Source organism: Lynx canadensis, chromosome B2, assembly GCF_007474595.2.
Source record: "Lynx canadensis isolate LIC74 chromosome B2, mLynCan4.pri.v2, whole genome shotgun sequence".
NCBI lineage: Eukaryota > Metazoa > Chordata > Mammalia > Carnivora > Felidae > Lynx > Lynx canadensis.
Genome location: NC_044307.1, coordinates 5,253,516 through 5,277,895, shown reverse-complemented (window position 1 = coordinate 5,277,895; position 24,380 = coordinate 5,253,516). Strand labels below are relative to the sequence as shown.

Below are 24,380 nucleotides of genomic sequence, written 5' to 3'. Positions count from 1 at the left end.
CAACACCCTAAAGTCCCCACTGAATATTTAAGCCGTTCGTTGTGGCCACGTTCTGAACCAAAGATTCTGCTGAGCCAGAGACAGAGCCCAGGGTGAAGGGGACAGGCCCGACAGGGTCAAGCTCCAGACCACCAGCATCTGGTGAGTACATCCAGTTGTTCCAAGTTAGGTGACCCTGTACCACAGAGCCGTGATTCCCATCTACACCGAAGCACTCCCGTGAGCCCCCGGGAGATGCAGATATGCTGACCCTTGGAAGGGAACACAGTGACGCTGTCTGCCGTCCACATGAACTACCTGTTGGAGGCAGTTCATGGTTTTCACACTAGTTCCCTAGGATCCTTTGAGTGGCATCATATCTTTGCCAACTGGGATTTTAGGGGTTATAATAACGTGCAGGTACCACGAGAAAATCCGTGTGGATTAAAAATGAGCGTGGTCATGGCTAATCTGATTCCAGGTTTCAGAAGCTGTACAGCAACCAAAAGGAGCCAAGTTCTTAGGACGTAAATACAGCACGTGCCACACGGGCAACCACACGGGGCCCCAGGCTTGGCTTGATGCTTTCCAGTCACCCGCCTAAAATTCTGAATAATTTGTAACAAAGGCCTCCACATTTTCATCTCGTACCAGGACTCATAAATAATGTGGGTGAAATACAGACAAAATAGAAGTAAAAAACAGGTAAATCTGGGGTGCCTGGATGGCTCAGTCGGTTAAGCAACCAACTCTTGATTTCAGGTCAGGTCATGATCTCACAGTTCATGGGTTCGAGCTCCGCGTCGGGCTCTGTGTTGACCGTGCAGAGGCTGCTTGGGATGCTCTCTCTCTGTCTCTGTCTCTCTCTCTGTCTCTCTGCCCCTCCCCCGCTCACATGCACTTTCTCGCAAAATAAATAATAAAACCATTAAAAAATAGGAAAATCTGAACAAGATTCAACTGGTGGATTACATTGTGTCAATAACCTGCTTGTGACACTGTTGTGGTTTACAGGTATTATTATCTTGGCAAAAACTGGATAAAATGTCACGTGGATCTCCCCATGTTATTTCTTACAACTGCATGTGAATGTATAATGGTCTCCAAAAAGGTTAAACTGTATATAATACACATGTAATAAGATATAAATTAACCTTTCTATAATTTATACAGTATTTTGTAATAGGAAATTACTAAGACCATAGGAACATTAAAACAAAGTTTGGAAAGCTCTAATCACAGCATTCCAGTAGAAAGAGACGTGAGGCAAGTAAAATCACTAATGTGTGTTGCAGGAGTTTGGAAATCACTACCTTGACTGTGTAAAAAGGGGTGGGGAGTGGGGAACAACTTTTCCAAAGCTAAGTCAGCAAGTTCCTGGTGTGACAATGCTGCGTCCTGAATCATGCAATGAAAGATCTCACCATTCTTTTGCCCAATCCGCTCTGCTTATTATATCGTAAGAAACAGAAATCTTCCCGAAAAATAATTTGACAGTATGCAGTTAAGAGCCTTACTATTAGACCCTCGAGTCCAGAAACTCCACCTCCAGGAACCGATTTTAAAACTATTCAGAAAGGCAAGGTTTTCTGTACATGGATGTTCAATGAGACCCTGTTCACAACAGTGAAAAATTGGAGACATCCTAAATTTCCAGAATAGGGATGATGTTAGTAAATGTTGGCATGTGCACGTGGAAAAAAAAAATGTGATAGGTATCGAAAACCACATTTAAGAAGAATCTTAGTAACATGAGAACACGCACAAGATATAGAATAAGAAATCACGTGTGAAAATGCGTATATATTATACACACAACACATAGTATGAGCTTAAATTGTTAAGTATCTGGATAAGGGTGATTTCTATATACATCTTTGTATTTTCACAAATTTCTACAATAAACGTGATTCGCTTTGACAATCTTGAAGTGAATACGTTTTTGTCGGCTTTTTAAAACTCTTCCCCCATAAAGTAAATAAAATAATGGTTTATGAACAAATGTCCTCAGAGCAGACCTAGTCCTGGTGAATGGATTTACAGAATCTTCTGGACTCCCCTCTCATCCAAGCACAGTGGGACAGGAGCTTTAAAAACACACTAGCTCACTTTCATGGGGGATTTTCAACAAATCTTTGAGAGGGACGTTATAATTTGTATTTTGCAAACGATGATGCTAACATTCAGGGAGGTTAAGTAACTTCCCCCGGGCTTGTGCAGCTTGTGATTAATGAGAAAAGGAAATCCTCAAAATCAGGTCTGTCTGGCTCCAGATTTCACAACTCTCCCCCGGTAGGGCACAGTCAAGGAGCCACGTGAGAAAAAAGCAGCCAGGTTTCCTGGCGGATGACCTACCGTGCGTCGGGGCTCCAACCAGCAGCACCTGTTTCCGGGTCCCATTCACCATCACGTGACCACTTGACAAGGAAGTACCCAGCTTCCCCATTGCCTGTGAAATGCAAGGAGTCAGTACGGTACAACTCAGAGAACCCTCCGTGGCGCCCCCTGTCCTGGGGAGGGAGCAGCGGCCATACCTTGTCTCCAGAAATGGTGAACCAGCTTTGGCAATTTGGCGGGAAATAGCCATACACCCGTCCGAGGCTCTGTTTCTCATCCTGAGTGCGGTACAAATGGCCCAGGCTGGAATGAAGCAGGCGGGGGTCAGCTGCTGGGGCCCGGGATTAAGAACTGACCAGGTGTTCAGGTCCAGGACGAGCAAAGAGAAGCCCCCTCTTCCCCACCCCGCCCCCCCTCCCCGGGATCCTTGGCATGGGAGCAGGGGTGGCTTCCAGAGCGAATCCCAGTATTAAGACTCTCCAGGTCCGGGGCTCACCACTCGGCCTCTCAGCTGACGGCAGGTATAGGGAGGTCTACGGTCACGGCTGAACGGTGCTCCCCCAAAATTCGCATGTTGGAGTCCTAACCCCAGCACCTCAGATTATGTATACTTGGAGATAGGGTCTTTAAGGCGGTAGTTATGTTACAATGAGGTCATGAGGGTGGGGCCCTAATGCAATCTGACTGGTGTCCTTGTAAGAACAGAAAGACCAGGGAGGCGCACGGAAAAGAGGCCGTATGAGGATGGAGAGGCGGCCCTCTGCAAGCCAAGGAGAGCCCTCAACCCTGCCAATACCTTGACCTTGGGTTTCCGGTCTCTGGAACGGTGAGAAAATGACTTCCTGTGCCTTACGCTACCCAGTCTGGGGCACGCTGTCCCGGCAGCCTGGCAAACGGATGCGCCTCTCTACCTCGTTCTTAAACTTCTAAGGAGGAGGATTTGCAACCTCGTCCCGGAGCCTTCTTCGCTTTTCCTCGCAGGGTAAGGCCTCGGCCCCTGTGTCTGAGCCCCACCCTTCCGCGGGCTCCCACGGCGGCCTCGGGTGCCCACCGGTCCCCGGCCCCACCCCGGGCGCTTGCCTGTTGCTGTTCTTCCAGGTCGGGCTCCCGACCAACAGCAACGTCCTGTTGTCCACGCTGAGCCCGTGCAGGGAGTAGCCTAGCCAGGAGAAGTCCTCCTCGCCCCTCGCCATCCAGTCGGCCGCCTCCACGTCCAGCTTTTCTACGCGAGACCACCAGCGCCGTTTACCCCACACGGGAGGGGGGGCGCCGAGTTTTTGCCGGAGCTCTCAGATACCCCCCAAGCTGTTCGCAGGGCCCCCACCGTCAGAAATGGATCCCCCGCTTCATACGAGAAGGAAATCTCCAGAGCTCGCTTCTGTGGCGCACAGGATGCAATACGGACCGGGGGGGGGGGGGGGGGGGGGCGGGGCAGGCATCCCTGGGATGCCTTCGGGCTTCCCACGCTTCCACAGAGATACTCTGCCAACAACCCACCGGCCCCCTTGGATCTGGACCTAGAAGCTGGATCCCTTTCTGTACATCCTGTGACTCTGTCCACAGCACCTGCGGGAACACCCACCAGACTAAACGCTGGTAGATTTCAGCGACATGATCACGGAGCGAGGAAGAAAGGACACGAGGCCACGTGCACCAGCACAGACTAGAGCCAGGAGGCCTCCGCCCCCCACCCCCCCACCCCCCCACCCCCCCAACAGGCGTTACCTTTGCCGCTCCCGTCGGGGCCGGAATGAAATGCAGCTACCATGCCCTTCTGTTTCCCTCCACCCGGTGCAAAGGGGGAGCCCATCACCAGATCGGGCGCGCCGTCGCCATTCACATCCGCGGCCAAGAGCGTCCAGCCCAGGTTACAGTAGGTGTCCTGTAGGGGAGACCAGGAAACTGCGTGACTCCCAGAGGCCGACGGCGGGATGCGGCGAGGTCCGGTTCGCCGCCCTCGGCCAAGGCGCAGACGTACCTGGCAGGTGATGGTGACGTTGGGGCGAGAAGACATCCCTCCTCGTGTGGGGCCGAAGTAGACGTACACGGCACCCTAGGCAAGGCAAGGCAAGGCAAGGCAAGGCAAGGCACGGGGCGGTCGGGAGGCTTGGGTGGTGAGCCCAGAGCCCCAAAGAAGAGCAGGAGACGCAGGAACGGTGGTAACATAAGCCACACGAGTCCCTACTGTCAGGAGCTCAGTGACGGAGGGAAACCCGGCCCACGCATCTGCTGCTGGGCTGAGACGGTTTTGAGGTCACCTCCATCAGATTGGTGGAGCCCCCGACACGGACACAGTCACTGTCACTCATCTGTGCATGCCACCCACACCTGTCCGTGCGTTCGCAGGACCACTCGCCCGCCTCCCCCGTTCGAGGCCAGCTCGGTTCCCGGCTCCTCCGTGGGGCCTCCCCTGACCCAGCCCATCAGTCCTCTGGACACGACTCGCGTGTGCCTCGAGACACACACGCCGTGCCATCACTCTGTGACGCAGACCATTTCCTGTCCTCTCACTTGCTGGTCTCCATCCTCATTCGTTCTAGAAGCATTTATGTGCCACTTTGGGCCAAGCACAGGAGGAACCATGATAAATAACAACACTCTGTCCTCCCGAAAAGCTAGCAAGCGGGCAATGACAACACCACGGCATGAGGGGCAGAGGGTGCCGTGTGAGGCCGGGAAGTGTCACCCACACTGGGGTTTGGGGGACAGTTCCGGCACGGGTCTCATGTGGCCTCTAAAGGAAAAGGGGAAAAAAGGACTTTCCAGCAGGGAGGGAGCTGCCCAAGCTGGGTGCTCGTGTGCAGGGGCCTGTGGGCCCAGGAGTAGAGGGGGGAGGGCAGAGGGTGAGCTCGCGGCAGGCGGTGGGATGAGGGGGGGGGTTGGTGATGAAGGGCCTTTGACCTTTGTGCTCACACATGGCACAGAAGCTGGGCCTGCCGTGCACGGGGTACACGCAGACAAAAGCCCACATCCCAGGACTGGATCTGGGCAAGGAACAGGGACGGGGTGGGGTCTGTGCATGAGCGGGAAGATCCAGGGAGGTCACCACTCTGCTGGGATGACGGGGCCTCCGGATCGGCTGGAATCTCCGTCCCCCTCCAGCATCCAGCATCTGAGGGGGTCGGGGGAGTAATTTCTGGTGGACTGAAGCCACGCTAAGGCCAGCAAGGCAGGGACTAGGTGGCACCTGGTAACCTGTGGTCACGTCAAGGACCCCAACTGGGGGACCCGAGATCATCTCCCTGCACACACTGCGGCCGACACACTTGGCTGTCCGCTTCCTGCGGAGGCTCTGTCCAGCCGGGCCTCCCGCCCTGGCCTCCCCCCTGCCGCCCCCCCCCCCACCCCCAGCATCAGCCTTACTTTGTAGGTGAGCTGCTCGGAGCCCACGGATGGGGCTCCCACGGCCAGGTCAGGCACGCCGTCCTTGTTAAAGTCCAACACGGCCAAGGCCGAGCCGAACCGACCTGAGGGCTGAAGAGACACAAGTGACGCCCCCAGGCCGAGCCACAACCTTCAAAGCACACAGGACTCCCCGGGAATACAGAGACCCAGACCCCTGCCCTGGAGCCCCAGGGCCCAGGAAGGAAGCAGCAACCTGTGACACTCCTGAGATGCCCAGACTCCCCGCTGGGCGGCTCTGCCCTAAGGACATTTTTGGCAAGCCTGTCTTGCTTTAAGGGCGGGGGGGGGGGGGGGGGGGGGTGCCAGGAAGAAGAGGGTCCGTCCTCACAAGTTGCAGAGTTAGAAACCGGTCTAATGTACATTCTGCCCCACGTTCAGGGCCAAACTCCCCCTGGGAAGCATCCAAAATGATCATCGCACCCACCAGCAACAACAGCTAATGTCTGATGAGCACTCAGGATGTTCTAGAGCCACACGATGGCCAGAGCAGGGGCCACGAGCTAAACGTGGCTCTTACAGTTAAAGTAATTCGCACCGAACACGTTAAAAATTCAGCTCCCCAGAGGCACCAGCTGCCTGGCAAGTTCTCAAGAGCCGATGCACCTAGTGGCCCTCCGACTGGACGGCATAGCTACAGGATGTCGCTACAGAAAGTTCTGGACAACACTGCTGAGGACCCCGTTCTAAGCACCTTACACGGACTAGGGCAGGCACGTTTATTAATCCCCCCGTTCTCGGTTTACAGGTAGAAAACCCAGCCCGGTCAGGGACAATTTTCTTCCAAGGTGGATTTCCTAGACCTTTCATCCCCCACCCTCTGGAACCAGCCTCAACCCAAACGCAACTCCCTTCGTCCTCCCGTTCTTACACAACTTCTAGAACAATGACCAGTCTTGCACAAGTGAGTGGTTTGCCACATACACACGGCCCAGAGTCCGCGTCAATTATGTACTGGCTCATGGCGCTACACCCACGTGCATGGTGCCTCTGAAGACTGCCCCTTCCTGCGAGGCGGGAACTCGACAGACTAGAAGGGAATGCTCCAGGGCACAAAGCACGTGGGCCGCGAGGAAGGGGCCACGACAGATGCATTTCACCCTAAGGACAAGGACACAGAAAGGCTCACTGCAGACTCGGGCTGGACCGAAGGAGTCCCCTCCCTAGTCCCCGCCTTCCTCTGGCCATCTTCCTTCTCCTCGCAGGTCACTGGGAGACAAGAACACAGAGCTGCCCCCTCCACGTCCCAAGTGCGTGACACTTGACTGTCCCCAGGCGGCAGCCGCCGCTCTCGCTCCCCGTCTGCAGGAGCCCAAAGGGTTAGACCCTACCCAAAAGGCTGACACGGGAGTGGCTTTGTGAAGAAGTCAGGAGCAAACAGCAACGGGCAGACTGATTTCGGAGCTTTCTCGTGTGGTGTCAGAAGGTTCCAAAAAATGCTGTCCCTCCGGGACTGTGTAACCTCGCACACCGGCCAGCCGACTTCGGACAAACGCTCACATACAGGGCCCCTTCCGTCAGGTCAGGTCCTAAACCCCGTGCTTTTCATTTGTGGACATGGGTCCAAGAACGTTGTCATCTTGTTTGGTCTCCACAGCATTAACTCGACAGCAGGGGGTTTTGCCATTTACCCGGGACAGGAACCAGCTTCATGATCCAAGTCTGGGGCTCCCTCCCCCGGTGCTTGGTATTCGGAGCACGCAGTCCTGCCCCAGCTCCCACACTCGTCTGTGCCAAGGAGCGTGGCTGCAGACGGCTCTTGTGAGAACGAATGCCAGTCAGGTCCCGGGGGAACCTTCCAGGCTCCTGGCGCTCCCAAGAGGGGTCAATGCAGACTCCGTGCCGAACATCCATATAGCCCGTGTGGGATTTTTCTGCTGATGAACCACTTAAAACCAAGGAATGAGGGGCACCCGGGTGGCTCAATCAGTTAAGCCTGACTTCAGCTCAGGCCATGATCTCACGGTCTGTGAGTTCGAGCCCCGCGTCGGGCTCTGTGCTGACAGCTCGGAGCCTGGAGCCCGCTTCGGATTCTGTGTCTCCCCCTCTCTCTGCCCCTCCCCTGCTTGCATTCTCTCTCCATCTCTCAAAAATAAACATTAAAAAAAACAAAACAAGGAATGAAATCCAAACAAAGTCTGGAGTTTAGGGAACAGTCATGCACCAGGTGCTGGTTCACATAAGACATTAATTTAGGAGAAAGTGGGTACAGAACTCTGTACTGTCCCTCAGCTCGTCTGTGAATCTGAAATTCTAACAAAATAAAAATTTGTGTATAAAAAGGGGGAGGTTTACAAAAAGTGGGGATGTAATATCAAGAAATCACGTCCTGACTGGCTACTCAGAGCCCTTCCAAATAGGTGTGTTTTCAGAAGGTATTCGACTAAACACATCCAGTTGATGATAGCATGACATCAACGAAGTGGATGGGCTTTGAAAAACGGAAAAGCGTGGAGCGCCTGGGCGGCTCAGTCCATTGAGCATCCGACTTCAGCTCAGGTCGTGATCTCACGTCTCACGGGTTCGAGCCCCACATCGGGCTCTGTGCTGACAGCTCGGAGCCTGCTTCAGATTCTGCGTCCCCCCCTCTCTCTGCCCCTCCTCCATTAGCACTCTGTCCCTCTCTCTGCCTCTTCCCTGCTCACGTGCTGTCTGTCGCTCTCAAAACTAAAAACAAGCATTTAAAATAAGCATCAGCCACCGGCTGTGTGTTGCTATCGTCATTCTTGTGACTGGCTGTTCACTCTGGAGACTCAGCCGAGAAAGACAGGCAGTGGCTTATGGACACCAAAAGGAAAAACTGGAGATGGGCGCCTCACCTCGAAGCCCTCCAGGATCACGTGGGCCTCCTTGTCAAGATCCAGGTCGATGGGGGGCAGGCCCAGGTCGTTGCCGTAGAGGAGGTACACGCGGCCGACCTGGACGTGGCCGGGGCGGCTGTATCCCGGAGCGCCCACCACCAGGTCGCCGTGCCCGTCCCGGTTGAGGTCAGCTGAGGTCATTGCCCTGCGGGGAAGAAGAGAGGACCCCCCCGCAGTATCTGCTGAGAACTATGGGTAAGACGGTCTCCTGTGTCCCGCCTCCCTAGAACTTCCTCTTGTTGACTTCTTCACCCTGCCTGACCGCGGAGAGCATTCACGTCTGAGTTTACGTTGTTCGTGTGTTCGGTCTTGCTCTCCAAGAAACACAACAACGACGACGACACTGAGGCCACCAAGGCCTCTGGGCATTTCTGGGCTCTATGACCCGAGCAGGTGAAAAGCATCTTCACAGAGCCTCAGGCCCTCTATGCAAAACCCAGAATAGCTGTGCACGGTCCTGAGCTCGCCTGGCAAGAGAGGACAACTGCACCCAGCCCGTGGCACGGGCTCTGACAGGTCAGGTAACAAACGGACACGAACTGAGTCTGGGACAAACGTGTTAAGTATACATGCTATCTCTACCTTAGCTGCACGGGGTGCCGTGTGCTGTGAAAAATACTAACTGTTCAATGTAGTTAGTAGATCTTGCTTTCTTTTTTTTAAGTTTATTCATTTATTTTTGAAAGAGAACGAGACAGCACAAGCAAGGGGAGGGGCAGAGAGAGAGAGAGAGAGAGAGAGAGAGAGAGAGAGAGAAAACACGGCATGAACCCGTGAGATCATGACCTGAGCCGAAATCAAGAGCCAGACACTTAGGCGACTGAGCCCCCCCAGGCGCCCTAGTGGGTGATTCTAAATGAGAATCTATGACGGAGCAGGTACAGAAGTAGACAAACCCAAAGGTTCAAAGGTCTTTGCTGGGGCAGCTAGAAAGACCAGAGATCATCTGTTTATTCTCGTTCTTATGGCCACAAAAGGAATAAAAGGCAGAACAGAGGGAGACAAGTAGTTTCCAAGGGGCTGACAGGCACCAGGGAGACACTGCTGTTCCCTGCGCTCTGAGGCTGGGTGCAGGGGAGAGACCTCCGGCTTCACTGCTGCTCCCCCCCCCCCCCCCCCCCCCCCCCCCCCGTCCTCACACACCCCCCCATGTGACCGCAAGCCTAGCAGGAGGCCTCCTTTGGCTCCTTCGGGAAGGTGGCCACGAGGAGCCATTATGCACGACTGAACGGCCAGTAAAAACAACATTCACCCCCCATTCCTGTGCTGGGGCTGCATGCGTTAGTGGCCCAAAAAAGAAGAGCTGTCAGTAAATGTTTCCAAGGGAAACAATGTCTTACGGATTTAAGGAGCGTGGCTTAAAAAAGAAGTGTCCCCAAACCTCCAGAAAAACAATCACTTCTATATACTGGGGCTCGGTTTCGGTTGATTATTAAAATCAGAGGCATCCCCAACATTGTATTTATAATTACCGTGGTTTTACTAGGCTTTTGTCATATGAAGTTAGGCTATTCCGATCACTGGATTAGCCATCTGTTCATATGCTTCTAATGTCATTAGATTCCCAAACGTCTGTGACATTAGGTCTTCAAGAACATTGAAGCTTTGCAAATATTCTGTAATACTTTATTGTTGTAATTATTCAGTCAGGTGAAAGCTCCTTGTATTTAAACACATTTTCACCAATTTTAAGGAGATCGTGGTTATTGGGTTTTGAAAATTTTTTTAATGTATGTTATTTTGAGAGAGAGTCCGAGCAGGGGAGGGGCAGAGAGAGAGAGAGAGAGAGAGAGAGAGAGAGAGACAGACAGACAGATCCAAAGCAGGCTCCAGGGTCCAGGCTGTCAACATAGAGCCTGATGCGGGGCTTGAACCCACGAACCGTGAGATCATGACCTGAGCCAAAGTCAGACGCTTAGCTGACTGAGCCACCCAGGTGCCCCAAGTGGTTATTATAAAGATGAAATTAAATTAATATTTTTGTTGATGGTGACCGGAATGGAATATGAGGTGCCAACAGGTGCCATCCGAAATCCGTTCAACGACTGAAAGTCATGCTGATGATAGCATTCAGGAATAGGAGAAACTTCCACCTACCAACCGAGTCTGGCATAGGGAGAAGACAGGAAGTAAGAAGCCAAGGGGTTGGAGACGTGCTTCAGCGACTGCTGAGAGCCGCCCGTGAACATTGTCCGTATGTTCCTCTCCAGAGCCTGGTACGCAAAAGTAAGGGAATCCTGGAAAACAAAATTAGTACAGGCAGGTAAAGACACATGGCATCATCGGCAAAACTATTATTTCTTGTCAAAAGTATTAGACTGTCTAAGGGAAGCCAGTCTTGACAAGTGCTAAATAAATAAATAAATACATAAATAAAGCGCTGATTCCAATCAATAGCTAAGACCACTTGGGATGCGCAGTCAGGGCAGGCCAATCACTATCCCAGTATGTGGGGGGGGGGGGGCAGTTACAGCCCCAGGTCTCACGCCAGCGGGTAAGGAAGTTTGCTGGGGCTTAGCCTGAACCCAAGTCAGGATGGTCTGTGCTCTGTGTTAACCTGAAGAACAGAACGAAAGAAAGCTAATGGATTAAAATAGCTTAAAAGTTCATTCAATATGGAACTGATTGTGTATCTGTGTGTCTATGTGCAGGGGCATGTCTACGTGTGTATCTATGGGTGTGTGTGTGCAGACCTCTGTGTGTGTGTGCGCGTCGTGTGTGTGCATTTCTGTGTCCGTGTGTGCGTGTCTGTGCATATTTTCACCCCCAAGAACTGGACCACCACCGAGATGCCCAAAACACCCTCCAAACCACAGCAGGTAGAGGCGCGTCAGGCGGGAGAGCTCAGCTGCAAAGCACTGGAGCGGGGACCAGGCCATCCGTGTGGGATGCTCAGCTGTTCGTAACTTGCTCGCGCACCCAAGCGGCCCTGAATAATCCGGCCACATACCAGATCCGTCCGAGCCCAGGGGATACAACTCTAAATCCACCTGAGGGCGTCACGAGACCAGACCAGAATTCCGAGGCCTGCCCCGGGGCAGAGTGGCATCGGCCAGAGCAGGGGGACAGCCCCTCGCAGCTCGGGCTCCAGAGAAGAGCCCACTGAGGGCCCTGCAGGAAGGGCCCGTGCCTCCTGGTTTTCCCACCCAGCCCCCCTGGCGGGCTGCACACAGACGCCCAGCCTAATGCCCAGCTCTGCCTTGCTCGTTCAGCCAGGAAGCATTTAATCAGCACCTGCTGTGTGCCAGGCACCACGACAGGCCTCAGGAACATAAAGTGTTTCTCTTACAGGACTTCCCTTTTTATGAAGGGGATCCAAATAACTAGGACAAAAGGATAAGTGTGTGACAGAGGATCCCGGGTCAGGACTGGCTGTGTAATTTGTGGAGCCCAGTGCAAAATGGAAGCACAGAGCCCCTAGTTCAACAGTGAGTAGGAATTTTAAGGCAGCAACAGCAGAGCGCTAACCCAGGTAAGGGGCCCTTCTCGGGGCGGCTGCAGCCCGTCCCCCGTGTCGGCACTGCTTGCACCCCCACAGAACAGACCCGCCCAGGCCCTTGCCCAACTCCCAGAGGCGCCGTTTAGACGACGTCGCATGAACCCTTCTCCCGGCGTTAAGAGCTCTTTCACAGTCCAGTGCCTTCCCAAACCTCTCCGAGTACCTTGTATCCCTTGTCTTGTTTTCCAGGCCAAAAAGTCTACTCGTATTTCCAAATATCCCCCAAACTTTCCCAACCCACAGAGATACATGCTCACTGATGAAATATAATCTCCTGTTCAAGGCCTAAGTCAAAGAGGGAAGTTTTGTCTCACAGGCAGAGTATTGCCCACCCGCATGTCATTTGTTGCATACTACGTACATATGATTATCTGTGTACTTATCACCCCAATTAGACACCTTTTCTCAAGGTCACAGTCTATTTCCCTTTCATCTTACACACCCAGTTGAGTGTCTGACACTTAACGTTTTTTTTATTATTAATTTTTGAGGGACTGAGACAGAGCATCAGCAGGGGAAGGTGAGAGAGAGAGAGTTTGAGAGAGTTTGAGAGAGAGAGAGAGACAGAGACATAGAATCTGAAGCAGGCTCCAGGCTCTGAGCTGTCAACACAGAGTCCCACGCGGGGCTCCAACCCACGAACTGTGAGATCGTGACCAGAGCCGAAGTTGGACGCTTAACTGACTGAGCCACCCAGACGCCCCAAACTGTCTGACACTTAAAAGATGATCGCATGGATGGATTTCATATGCAGCATCCGCCAGGGCCACCTCAGGCTCCGCGGGACTTGCCAAAGGCCACAAAGGTCCAGACTCACATCTCAGGACGTCTCTGGAGAAAACCAGATTTGGAGGCCAAGGGTATTTGCTGGCCTGGAGGCGCACAGGGCGCTCAGTGAACAAGTAAACAGCCAGTACGTCTGCAGGTCAAGATCGCAGTGGGCAGCTCACACCCTCCCCCCCCCCATAGCAACAGAAAACTCTTACCGAGGTCCAGGAATCCACGCGGAAGAACACTCCTCTTTCAGTATAGTTTATATTTTTTCCAGTCTCTTTAGTGAGGGACGCAGTCAAATTCCTATGGAAATCACTTTTCTGTACTTTGGAGCTGCTGGAAGGGAGAACCACAAAATGGGACAGACTGAGGAAACAACAGGCCCCCGAACGATGGACGTGAAGTCAGGTCCATCTCGGGTGAAAGACCATGAAATCCTATCATCTGGAAGGTGAAAGAGAAAAACCTTCCCAGGACATTGCACAGAATTTTACTGAACACATTTCCAAGGTTTAAGAGCCGGTGCTTATAGAAAACTACTTCCTGGAGCCTCAAACTCTTCTGGTATAAAAGGTGTAAAGTTCTTCCAGATTACTAAAAATAACAACAACAACAAGACGGGATTTCAGCATTTCATGCAAATGGTCAAGAGATAGTCGGTAGGTGGGGCGCCCGGGTGGCTCAGGTGAGCGTCCGACTTCAGCTCAGGTCATGATTTCGTGGGTTCGTGAGTCGGAGCTTCGGATTCTGTGTCTCCCTCGCTCTCTCTGCCCCTCCCCCGCTCATACCCTGTCTCTCAAAAATAAACATTAAAAAAAGACTACTTAAAAAAAAAGAAATGGTAGGTGCTTGGGACACCGGTATCCAGGCACCTGGATTTATCTTCAAAGACACGCTGGAATGAACCATGCAATAAAAGTACGTTTTCAAAGTCATATATTTTTTTTTTAATTTTTTTTTTCAACGTTTATTTATTTTTGGGACAGAGAGAGACAGAGCATGAACGGGGGAGGGGCAGAGAGAGAGGGAGACACAGAATCGGAAACAGGCTCCAGGCTCCGAGCCATCAGCCCAGAGCCCGACGTGGGGCTCGAACTCACGGACCCCGAGATCGTGACCTGGCTGAAGTCGGACGCTTAACCGACTGCGCCACCCAGGCGCCCCCAAAGTCATATATTTTAAGAGGCAACAAACCAGACGCGCAGAGGAGCGGGACAGAGCAGCCGGGAAACGGGAGTGAACGCAGGGGCCCACGTACAACGCCAGCCGGTGTAGGGACTCTGACGCCCTAGCCATTACAAGCTCGAGCCAGAGGCATCCAATTCAGTTACATTAAAAAAACAAAGGCTTACCTCATTTAAATACATTAAACCGTGAGGGCTTAACTCTCCTGTTCTGCGGCTCTACACTCTCTCTCTTTCACTGCAGCGGCGTCCGAGTATCTACCCCTCGCTCACCCTGAAATATCCACGGAAACACCACTTCGTCGTCGAGGGTTCTCCTGTGACGGGGTCAGGGCACTCCATGGTACGTCCCTCCTGACACTTGAGACTATCTACGAGTTTTGTTCAGTGCCCATCTCCCTGCCGGACACATACCCTGGGGCGCAGGAACCGTCTCTGTCCTGCTCACGACGAGGCCTCAAAGCCTAAACCAGCCCCTGGAGCCAGCGAGGAGGAAACACCCTCTCGCTACTGACGTGCAGAATACGAACACGCTTAGTAAGCGCACGTGGTCGGGACGGGGCCCCACAGGGACCCAGAATACAAGTCGGGCCCTCTGGCCCCCCTCCTCAGGAACCACCTGACCATCTTCTGCTCACCCGGTCTCCTCGAGGACTACCCAGATTTCACCCTGAGCAAGTAAAGGTGATGAGTACTAACAGCGATAGTAATAATACCATGAACTACCATTTTTACTCCTTAGCGAGCGACTCTCTGATATGCTAATTGCTTTACATCCATGCTGGCACGACATCCAGGCCATGATTCTGGGAATATGGACCTATGTTTTTTTCCATCTTGCCAGGAGGAGGAAGTTGCACCTCAAAAAAAATTAAGCAACTTGCTTGAAAGATCACACGGCTGTAAGTGACGGACCCACGCACCTACCTGTCTACAGATCCCGTCTTCGTGTCTACCGAGCACCCCTCGGTGTGTGCCTTGTTCAGTTTGGATGTTGTTTCTCTATGAACAGGTTTGGAATCCACTTACCCCTGGGCGCTGGTTTGTTGGCCGCCGCAGGCAATGAACAGAGGGTTCTCGGGCAGACTGCAGTCACTGGGGACACAGACGAATCAGGCATTTTTCTACTACCTTCTTTCCAGGCATGATTTTTACTGAGAATCGGTGGTGCACTTGAAGCCGCGTCCAGAAGCCTGAGTCTAGAGGCGTTCGTGACGGAGCCAGACGGCACTGCTGAAGGACCGGGGGCCTCCGTGCTGAGGGTGTATGAGCCGACTGCAGGCAGCCCCACACCCTGGTCACCCCAGACCCCTCCCTGCGAGGAGGAGGAGAGGGACACAGGATCTAAAGCAGGCTCCAAGCTGTCGGCACAAAGCCCAGTGTGGGGCTCTGAACCCGCCCCCCTCCCTCCTGTGCACCTGCTCTGGTCACCCCAGACTCACGCCGCCCTCCTCCCTCCCAGTGAACCTGTTCCACTGCCCCCACGCTACCATGAACCCTCTGGGAGTTGGAGACAAAAAGAAACGGATTCCCAACGGCACCCCTCTCCGCCCGATTATGCCCGCATATGCTCCAATAGGTCTTATTTTCTTCATCTCGTTCCTTTAAAAACAAAGATTTGTAAACTGACACGGCCACTAAGAGAACATAAGAGGTAAACTTTCCCTCTCCCTCTGGGAGGAAGCACTAAGCAAGGGAGTATTACATTACAAGAGTCTGTTCTAGGGGCACCTGGGTGGCTCAGTCGGTTGAGCATCTGACATTGGCTCAGGTCATGATCTCACAGTGCATGAGTTTAAGCCCCGTGTCAGGCTCTGTGCTGACAGCTCAGAGCCTGGAGCTGCTTTGGATTCTGTGTCTGCCTCTCTCCCTGTTCCTTCCCCAATCATGCTCTGTCTCTCTTCCTCTGTCTCTCTCAAAAATAAATAAACATTAAAAAAAAAATCATCTCTCTCAGGGCCAGCGTTCAGCTTCGGAAAAGGTTTTTCCTCAAATGCTCTGTTCTCCAACACCAGGATCGGGATGGCAGCCTCACAGCAAGAACGCTACAGTTACAAATCCTTTTTGAATTATGCAGAGCTCCGGCCGCAAACATAACTACCATTCTTCCGCTGTTTCTTCCAGAAGCCACACTAGGAGTTTCAAGCGACAAATCTGCTTTGGAAGATAATTATCAGGACGCTGAGAAATCCTTATAATATGACAGTGGACACACTGTTTCTCCCGCTCCTGAATTTGCCTCCTTTTTCTTTGGAGCCTTTCTCCATATTTCCACCAAGTTCCACAAACCCTGATGAATCTTTCTTTGTGTGTGAAGAGACAATCAATTCAAGGAATTTTCCGCCTTGATAAAGCAGAACGGAGATCAAGAGACAAATCTGTTCCTTCTCAAATAGTTCTCCTAATTAAAGAGTAAGGTTTAGGGGCACCTGGGTGGCTCAGTCGGTTAAGCGTACAACTTTGGCTCAGGTCATGATCTCACGGTTCATAGGTTCGAGCCCTGCGTTGGGCTGTGTGCTGACAGCTCAGAGCCTGGAGCCTGCTTCGGATTCTGTGTCTCCCTCTCTCTCTGCCCCTCTCCCACTTGTACTCTGTCTCTCTGTCTCTCTCAAAAATAAATAAACATTTAAAAAAATTTTAAAGAGGAAGGTCTGGCTATCCATAACTATTTGGACAACCTACCCAAAACAAACGCCAAAACTATTCTCCACTTGAGGATCATTACACACGGATTTTATAAAACAAATAAACGTTGGAGCACCTGGCTGGCTCAGTCAGAAGAGCATGAGACTCTTGATCTCGGGGTTGTGAGTTCGAGCCCCATGTTGAGTATAGAGATTACTTAAAAATAAAATCTTTAGGGGTGCCTGGGTGGCCCACTCAGTTAAGTGTCCAACTTTGACTCAGGTCATGATCTCACGATTCATGGGTTCAAGCCCCACATTGGGTTTTGTGTTGACAGCTTGGAGCCTGCTATAGATCCTCTGTCCCTCTCTCTCTGCCCCTCCTCTGCTTACACGCTCTCAAAAATAAAACTGAGCCTGGGTGGCTCAGTTGGTTAAGCATCCAACTCATGATTTCAGCTCAGGTCATGATCTCACAGTCCATGAGTTCGAGCCCCACTTCAGGCTCTGTGTTCACAGCTCAGAGCCTAGAGCCTGCTTCGGATTCTGTGTCTCCCTTTCTCTCTGCCCCTCCTTCCCCCCCCCTCCCAAATAAACATTAAAAAATGTTTTAAGCATCTGAATCATAGGGGTCCCAAAAGATGAAGAGAGAGAAAAAGGGGTAGAAGATTTATGTGAGCAAATCGTAACAGAAAAGGTTCCTAACCTGGGGAAAGACACAGACATCAAAGTCCAGGAAGCACAGAGAACTCCCATTAGATTGAACAAAAACGAACTATCAACAAAGCGTATCATAGTCAAATGCACACAATACTCAGGCAAGGAGAGAATCATGAAAGCAGCAAGGGAAAAAAAACTCCTTAACCTACAAAAGAAGACAGATCAGGTTTGCAGCAGACTTATCCACAGAAACTTGGCAGGCCAGAAAGGAGTGGCAGGATATATTCCATGTGCTGAATCGAAAAACCATGCAGCCAAGAATTCTTTATCCAGCAAGGCTGTCATTCAAAATAGAAGGAGAGATTAAAAGTTTCCCAGGCAAACAAAAATTAAAGGAGTTAGTGGCCATTAAACCAGCCCTGCAAGAAATTTTAAGGGGGACTCTCTGAGGTGAGAAAAGATGAAACAAAACTTAAAGGACCGAAAGCAACAAAGACTAGAAAGGAACAGAGAATGCCACCAGAAACTCCAACTCTACAGGCAACACAATGGCAATAAATTCATATCTTTCAGTACTCACTCTAAATGTCAATGGACTAAACGCTCCAATCAAAAGACAGAGGGTATCAGAACAGATAAGAAAACAAGATCCATCTATAATGCTGTTTACAAGAGACCCACTTTAGACCTAAACATGCGTTCAGATTGAAAGTAAGGGGATGGAGAACAATCTATCATGCTAATGGTCAACAAAAGAAAGCCGGAATAGCCATACTTACTTATATCAGACAATCTAGACTTTAAAATAAAGACTGTATCAAGAGATGCAGAAGCGCATTATATCATAATTAAGGGGTCCATCCACCAAGAAGATCTAACGATTGTAAATATATATGCCCCCAAAAATGCAACCACTCAACTATATAAATCAATTAGTTACAAACATAAACAAATTCATTGATAATAATACCCTAATAGTAGTGGACTTCAGTACCCCACTGACAACAATGGACAGATCATCTAAGCAGAAAATCAACAAGGAAACAATGGCTTTGTATGACACACTGGATCAGATGGACTTAACAGATATATTCAGAACATTTCATCCTAAAGCAGTGGCATACACATTCTTCTCCAGTGCACATGGAATATTCTCCAGAATAGATCACATACTGGGACACAAATCAGCCCACAACAAGTACAAAAAGATCGAGATCATACCGTGCATATTTTCAGACCACAACACTATGAAACTTGAAATCACCCACAAGAAAAAAATTGGAAAGACAACAAATATTTGGAGGCTAAAGAACATCCTACTAAAGAATGAATGGGCTAACCAAGAAGTTAAAGAGGAAATTAAAAAGTACATAGAAGCCAATGAAAATGATAGCACCACAACCCAAAACTGCTGGGATGCAGCAAAGGAGGTCAAAGAGGAAAGTATATAGCAATCCAGGCCTTCCTAAAGAAGGAAGAAAGGTCACAGATACATAACCTAACCTTACACCTTAAAAAGCTGGAAAAAGAAGAGCAAATAAAACCCCAAACCAGAAGAATACAGGAAATAATAAAGATTAGAGCAGGAATCAATGCTATCAAAACCAAAAATAACAGAATATATCAATGAAACGAGGAGCTGGTTCTTTGAAAAAATTAACAAAATTGATAAACCCCTAGCCAGTTTGGTCAAAAAGAAAAAGGAAAGGACCCAAGTAAATAAAATCAAGAATGAAATAGGAGAGATCACAACCAACACAGCAGAAATATGAACAACAAGGGGCACCTGGGTGGCTCAGTCAGTTAAGCGTCCGACTTGGGCTCAGGTCATGATCTCACAATTCACAAGTTCAAGCCCCACGTCAGGCTCTGTGCTGACAGCTCAGAGCCTGAAGCCTGCTTTGGATTCTGTGTCTCCCCCTCTCTGCCCCTTCCCTGCTCATGCTCTGTCTCTCAATAATAAATAAACGTTAAAAAAAAATAAAAAAGAAATACAAACTATAGTAAGAATATTACAAGAAATTATATGCCAATATAGTTGGCAATCTGGAAGAAATGGACAAATTCCTAGAAATATATACACCACCAAAACTGAAAGAAATAGAAAATTTGAACAGACCCATAACCAGTAAAGAAATTGGTAAGTAATCAAAAATCTCCCAAATAACAAGAGTCCAGGGCTGGATGGCTTTCCAGGGGAATTCTACCAAACATTTAAAGAAGAGTTAACACCTATTCTCTTGAAGCTGTTCCAAAAAATAGAAATGGAAGGAAAACTTCCAAACTCTATGAAGCCAGCATTATCTTGATTCCAAAACCAAAGACCCCACTGAAAAGGAGAACTATAGACCAATTTCCCTGATAAACATGGACGCAAAAATCCTCAATAAGATACTAGCCAACCAGATCCAACAACACATTAGAAGACTTATTCACCATGACCAAGTGGGATTTATACCTGGGATGCAGGGCTGGTTCAATATCCACAAAACAATCAATGTGATACATCACCTCAATAAAAGAAAGGACAAGAACCACATGATTCTCTCAACAGATGCAGAGAAAGCATTTGACAAAATACAGGATCCTTTCTTGGAAAAAACCCTCAAGAAAGTAGGGATAGAAGGATCACCTCAAGACCATAAACGCCATATATGAAACACCCAACGCTAACATCATCCTCAATGGGGAAAAACTGAGCGCTTCCTCCCTAAGGTCAGGAACAAGACAGGGATGTCCACTCTCACCACTGTTATTCAACATAGTATTGTCAGTCTTAGCTTCAGCAAACAGACAACACAAAGACGTCAAAGGCACCCAAATTGGCCAGGAGGAGGCCAAACTTTCACTCTTTGCAGGTGACATGACACTCTGTATGGAAAACCCAAGATTCCACCAAAAACTTGCTAGAACTGATCCATGAATGCAGCAAAGTTGAAGGATATAAAAATCAATGCACAGAAATCGGTTGCATCCCTATACACCAATAATGAAGCAACAGAAAGAGAAATCAAGGCATTGATCCCATTTACAATAGCACCAAAAACCACAATAAAATACCTAGGAATAAATCTAACCAAACAGGTGAAAAATCTATACACTGAAAACTATAGAAAGCTTATGAAAGAAATTGAAGAAGACACAAAAAAATGGGAAAAGATTTCATGCTCCTGGATAGGAAGAACAAATATTGTTAAAATGTCAATACTACCCAAAGCAATCTACATATTCAATGCAATCCCTATCAAAATAACACCAGCATTCTTCACAGAGCTAGAACAAACAATCCTAAAATTTGTATGAAACCACAAAAGACCCCAAATAGCCAAAGACCCCAAAAAGCAAACCTGGAGGCATCACAATCCCAGACTTCAGGCTGTATTACAAAGCTGTAATCATCAAGACAGTATGGTACTGGCACAAAAACAGACACTCAGATCAATGGAACAGAATAGAGAACCCAGAAATGGACCCACAAACGTATGGCCAACTAATCTTTGACAAAGCAGGACAGAATATCCAATGGAATAAAGACAGTCTCTTCCCCAAGTAGTGCTGGGAAAACTGGACAGTGGCATGCAGAAGAATGAACCACTTTCTTACACCAGACACAAAAATAACCTCAAAATGGATGAAAGACCTAAACGTAAGACAGGAAGCCATCAAACTCCTCGACAAGAAGGCAGACAAAAACCTCTTTGACTTTGGCCGCAGCAACTTCTTACTCAACATGTCTCCAGAGGGAAGGGAAACAAAAGCAAAAATGAACTATTGGGACCTCATCAAAATAAAAAGCTTCTGCACAGCAAAGGAAACAATCAGCAAAACTAAAAGGCAACTGACGGAATGGGAGAAGAGATCTGCAAATGAAATATCAGTTAAAAGGGTTAGTATACAAAATCTATAAGGAACTTATCAAACTCAACACCCAAAATCAAATAATCCAGTGAAGAAATGGGCAAAAGACATGAATAGACACTTCTCCAAAGACGACATCCAGATGGCCGACACATGAAAACATGCTCAACATCACTCATCATCAGGGAAAGACAACTCAAAACCATAAAGAGATACCACCTCACACCTGTCAGAATGACCAACATTAACAACTCAGGCAACAACAGATGTTGGCGAGGATGTGGACAAAGAGGATCTCTTTTGCATTGTTGGTGGGAATGCAAACTGGTGCAACCACTCTGGAAAACAGAATGAAAGTTCCTCAAAAAATTAAAAATAGAACTACCCTATGACCCAGCAATTGCACTACTAGGTATTTATCCAAGGGATGGATACAGGTAAGCTGTTTCGAGGGGCACATGCACCCCAATGTTTATAGTAGCACTATTGACAATAGCCAAAGTATGGAAAGAGTCCAAATGTCCATTGACAGATGAATGGATAAAGAAGATGTGGTATACTGGGGTGTCTGGGTGGCTCAGTCAGTTAAGTGTCTGACTCCAGCTCAGGTCATGATCTTGTAGTTCATGAGTTCAAGCCCCACATCAGGCTCTGTGCTGACAGCTCAGAGCCTGGAGCCTGCTTCGGATTCTGGGTCTCCCACTCTCTGCCCCTACCCTGCTCACTCTGACTCCTTCTCAAAAATAAATAAACATTTAAAAAAAATTTAAAAGAAGATGTGTGGTGTGTGTGTGTGTGTGTGTGTGTGTGTGTGTGTGTGTATATATACATACACAATGAAGTATTACTTGCAATCAAAAAGAATGGAATCTTGCCATTTGCAACTATGTGGATGGAACTAGAGGGTATTATGTTAAGCGAAATTAGAGAAAGACAAATATCGTATCACTTCACTCATATGTGGAATTTAAGATAGAAAACAGATGAACATAAGGGAAGGGAAGCAAAAATAACATAAAAACAACGAGGGGGGACAAAACATAAGAGGCTCTTAAATGCAGAGAATAAACTGAGGATTGCTGGAAGGGTGGTGAGTGGGGGGGGGTGGGCTTAACGGGGAAGGGGCATCAAGGAAGATGCTGGAAGGGTGATGAGTCGGGGGGGAGGGCTTAACGGGGAAGGGGCATCAAGGAGGACACTTGTTGGGAGGAGCCCTGGGGGTTATATGGGGATTCCCATATAACTGGATTCCGTTCCTGAAGTTATTATTGCACTAGATGCTAACTAACTTGGATGTAAATTTAAAAATTAATTTAAAATTGTTTTTTAAATTAAAAAGAGAGAAAATCTTTAAAACAAATAAACGCAGGTCATTCACACTCACATGACCAACATAAACTGAACTTCCTTCCGATGGTGGTCCTAACACTAGGAGCCAACATTTATGAAGTGCTTCCTACACACTGAACCATTTACACGAGCGCCCTCAGGTGGACCTCCCAACAGCCCCGTGATCAAAGATAGAATTATTTCTGCTCCCATTTCACAGATGAAAAAAACAAAGCTCAGGGAGGTTTAGTTACTTGCTTGGGATAACCCAGCAGTGAGTGGCAGGTCTGGAAAATTCCAAAGCCCATCCTCTACCATCGTGTGCACCCAAAACCCATGGCCACAGAAGGAGAGCCTGGAGATTTCACCGGAGGCTTATTTCACTATTAAAAATAGTATTTATATTGGATTGTTTATCTCACTGTTCCCCAGCTACTTAAAACAGGTTTAATATTTACAGCCTAACGTCAAATTTATCATGCAAGGGAATTCTGTTCCAAATCACAATATATAATTACGGCTAATGTTCTCTGAATACTAAAAGTGTCTTTATTTTCATGTTTATTTATTTTTGAGAGAGAGAGACAGACAGACAGACAGACAGACAGAATGTGAGCAGGGGAGGGACAGGGAGAGAGGGAGACGCAGAGTCCCAAGCAGGCTCCAGGCTCCGAGCTGTCGGCACGGAGCCTGACGTGGGCCTTGAACCCACTAATGGTGAGATCATGACCTGAGCTGAAGTCGGACGCCTGACCAACTGAGCCAGCCCCGGATACTGGCGAATGTCTTTAGGGCCAAGAGAATAGCATGCAGCATTTCCTATCCCAGAGCTACACACATTTGGGCCTCTCCGGTTGAGAACCCCAGTCCTACACGCCTTACCTGGAGCAGCCGCCATCTGGTACAGATCCCGCCCTAAAACCCTCCTTCCCACTGCCCTTGTCTGCATGGGGTGCTGCCTCCGCTGCTCGCTCTCCAGCCACCCCCCACCCCACTTAGCTGCGCAGGGCACGGGGCTGCACACTCAGTGGGGCGGTTGCAAGCCAGATCCGAGAGGAGCCTTGGCTCCCTCACCCAGCAGGGAGACCCTGTGAGCCCGAAGGTCTACTGCGGCCGGAGGTGGGCTGGTCTACCCTGGTCGGAGGCCCCGGTTAACGCTCATCCTGGACATGCAGGGCGGGAGCTGGCGCTCCGGACGCCGTTCCACACGGGCTGAATGTCAGACTCCAACCGAAGGCTGTGATTTACAAATGCATCCGCTCCTCGTTTCACTTCGGAGGAGGGAGTTTGGTGCAGCGGCCTCTGAAACCCTTTAACCCTGAGATGGCGGCAGGCGGAGAGGAGGCTCACTGGGCCCTGGCTGCCGGAGGCTGCGCACGGCTCGGGTCCTCCCTGAAGAGGGGACGCGGCACAGGGGCGGACAGGGGGCCCTCCCGCTGACCACGGTTCTGCAGGATCCACCTCTCCGTCCCCAAAACCGGAGACAGTAACACACGTAACCACATGGGAGCGCGTCGGAGCTTTGAGGTGAGGGAGGGAGTTCCTTGCTCTCCCTCCTCGGTTAGGAGAGAGGCTAGCACTTCATGAGAGCTTTGCATTTGATCAGTGGAAAACCTGAGCACGACAGTTGGGGGGGGGGGGGGGGGGGGGACAGGGCAGGAGGACCGCGTACAAGTAGAGCCAGATCTCACCTGGTCCCGTTCTCTAACATGAAGCTCGTCAGACGGAAGATGTTCGTGGACCAATACGCCATGTCATCCAGTCCCCCCAGGAAATATTCTTGGAATTGTTCCACCAAAAACGGGGATCTTCTGGAATAAGTGGGATAAAGCTACAGTAGAGAAAAAGAAAAGTTACCAATAAGTGCTTTTCC

At 49.8% G+C, this 24,380-nt stretch overlaps 1 protein-coding gene across 4 annotated transcripts in view; it reads right to left on the bottom strand.

Annotated features, from left to right (window-relative positions):
* GPLD1 (glycosylphosphatidylinositol specific phospholipase D1) overlaps nt 1-24,380 on the bottom strand; it is a 66,100-nt gene that overhangs the window by 10,164 nt on the left and 31,556 nt on the right. Inside the window, exons 11-21 of one of the 4 annotated variants that reach the window (XM_030314730.2) lie at nt 24,199-24,338; nt 15,066-15,131; nt 13,065-13,188; nt 10,677-10,816; nt 8,538-8,724; nt 5,680-5,790; nt 4,295-4,369; nt 4,042-4,198; nt 3,397-3,538; nt 2,514-2,619; nt 2,335-2,428 (exon numbers count right to left, since the gene is read on the bottom strand). In XM_030314730.2, coding sequence (XP_030170590.1) covers nt 2,335-2,428; nt 2,514-2,619; nt 3,397-3,538; nt 4,042-4,198; nt 4,295-4,369; nt 5,680-5,790; nt 8,538-8,724; nt 10,677-10,816; nt 13,065-13,188; nt 15,066-15,131; nt 24,199-24,338 — 1,342 coding nt within the window. The remainder of the gene's footprint in view (nt 1-2,334; nt 2,429-2,513; nt 2,620-3,396; nt 3,539-4,041; nt 4,199-4,294; nt 4,370-5,679; nt 5,791-8,537; nt 8,725-10,676; nt 10,817-13,064; nt 13,189-15,065; nt 15,132-24,198; nt 24,339-24,380) is intronic. The other 3 variants (XM_030314731.1, XM_030314732.1, XM_030314734.1) reach the window with 3 other exon arrangements.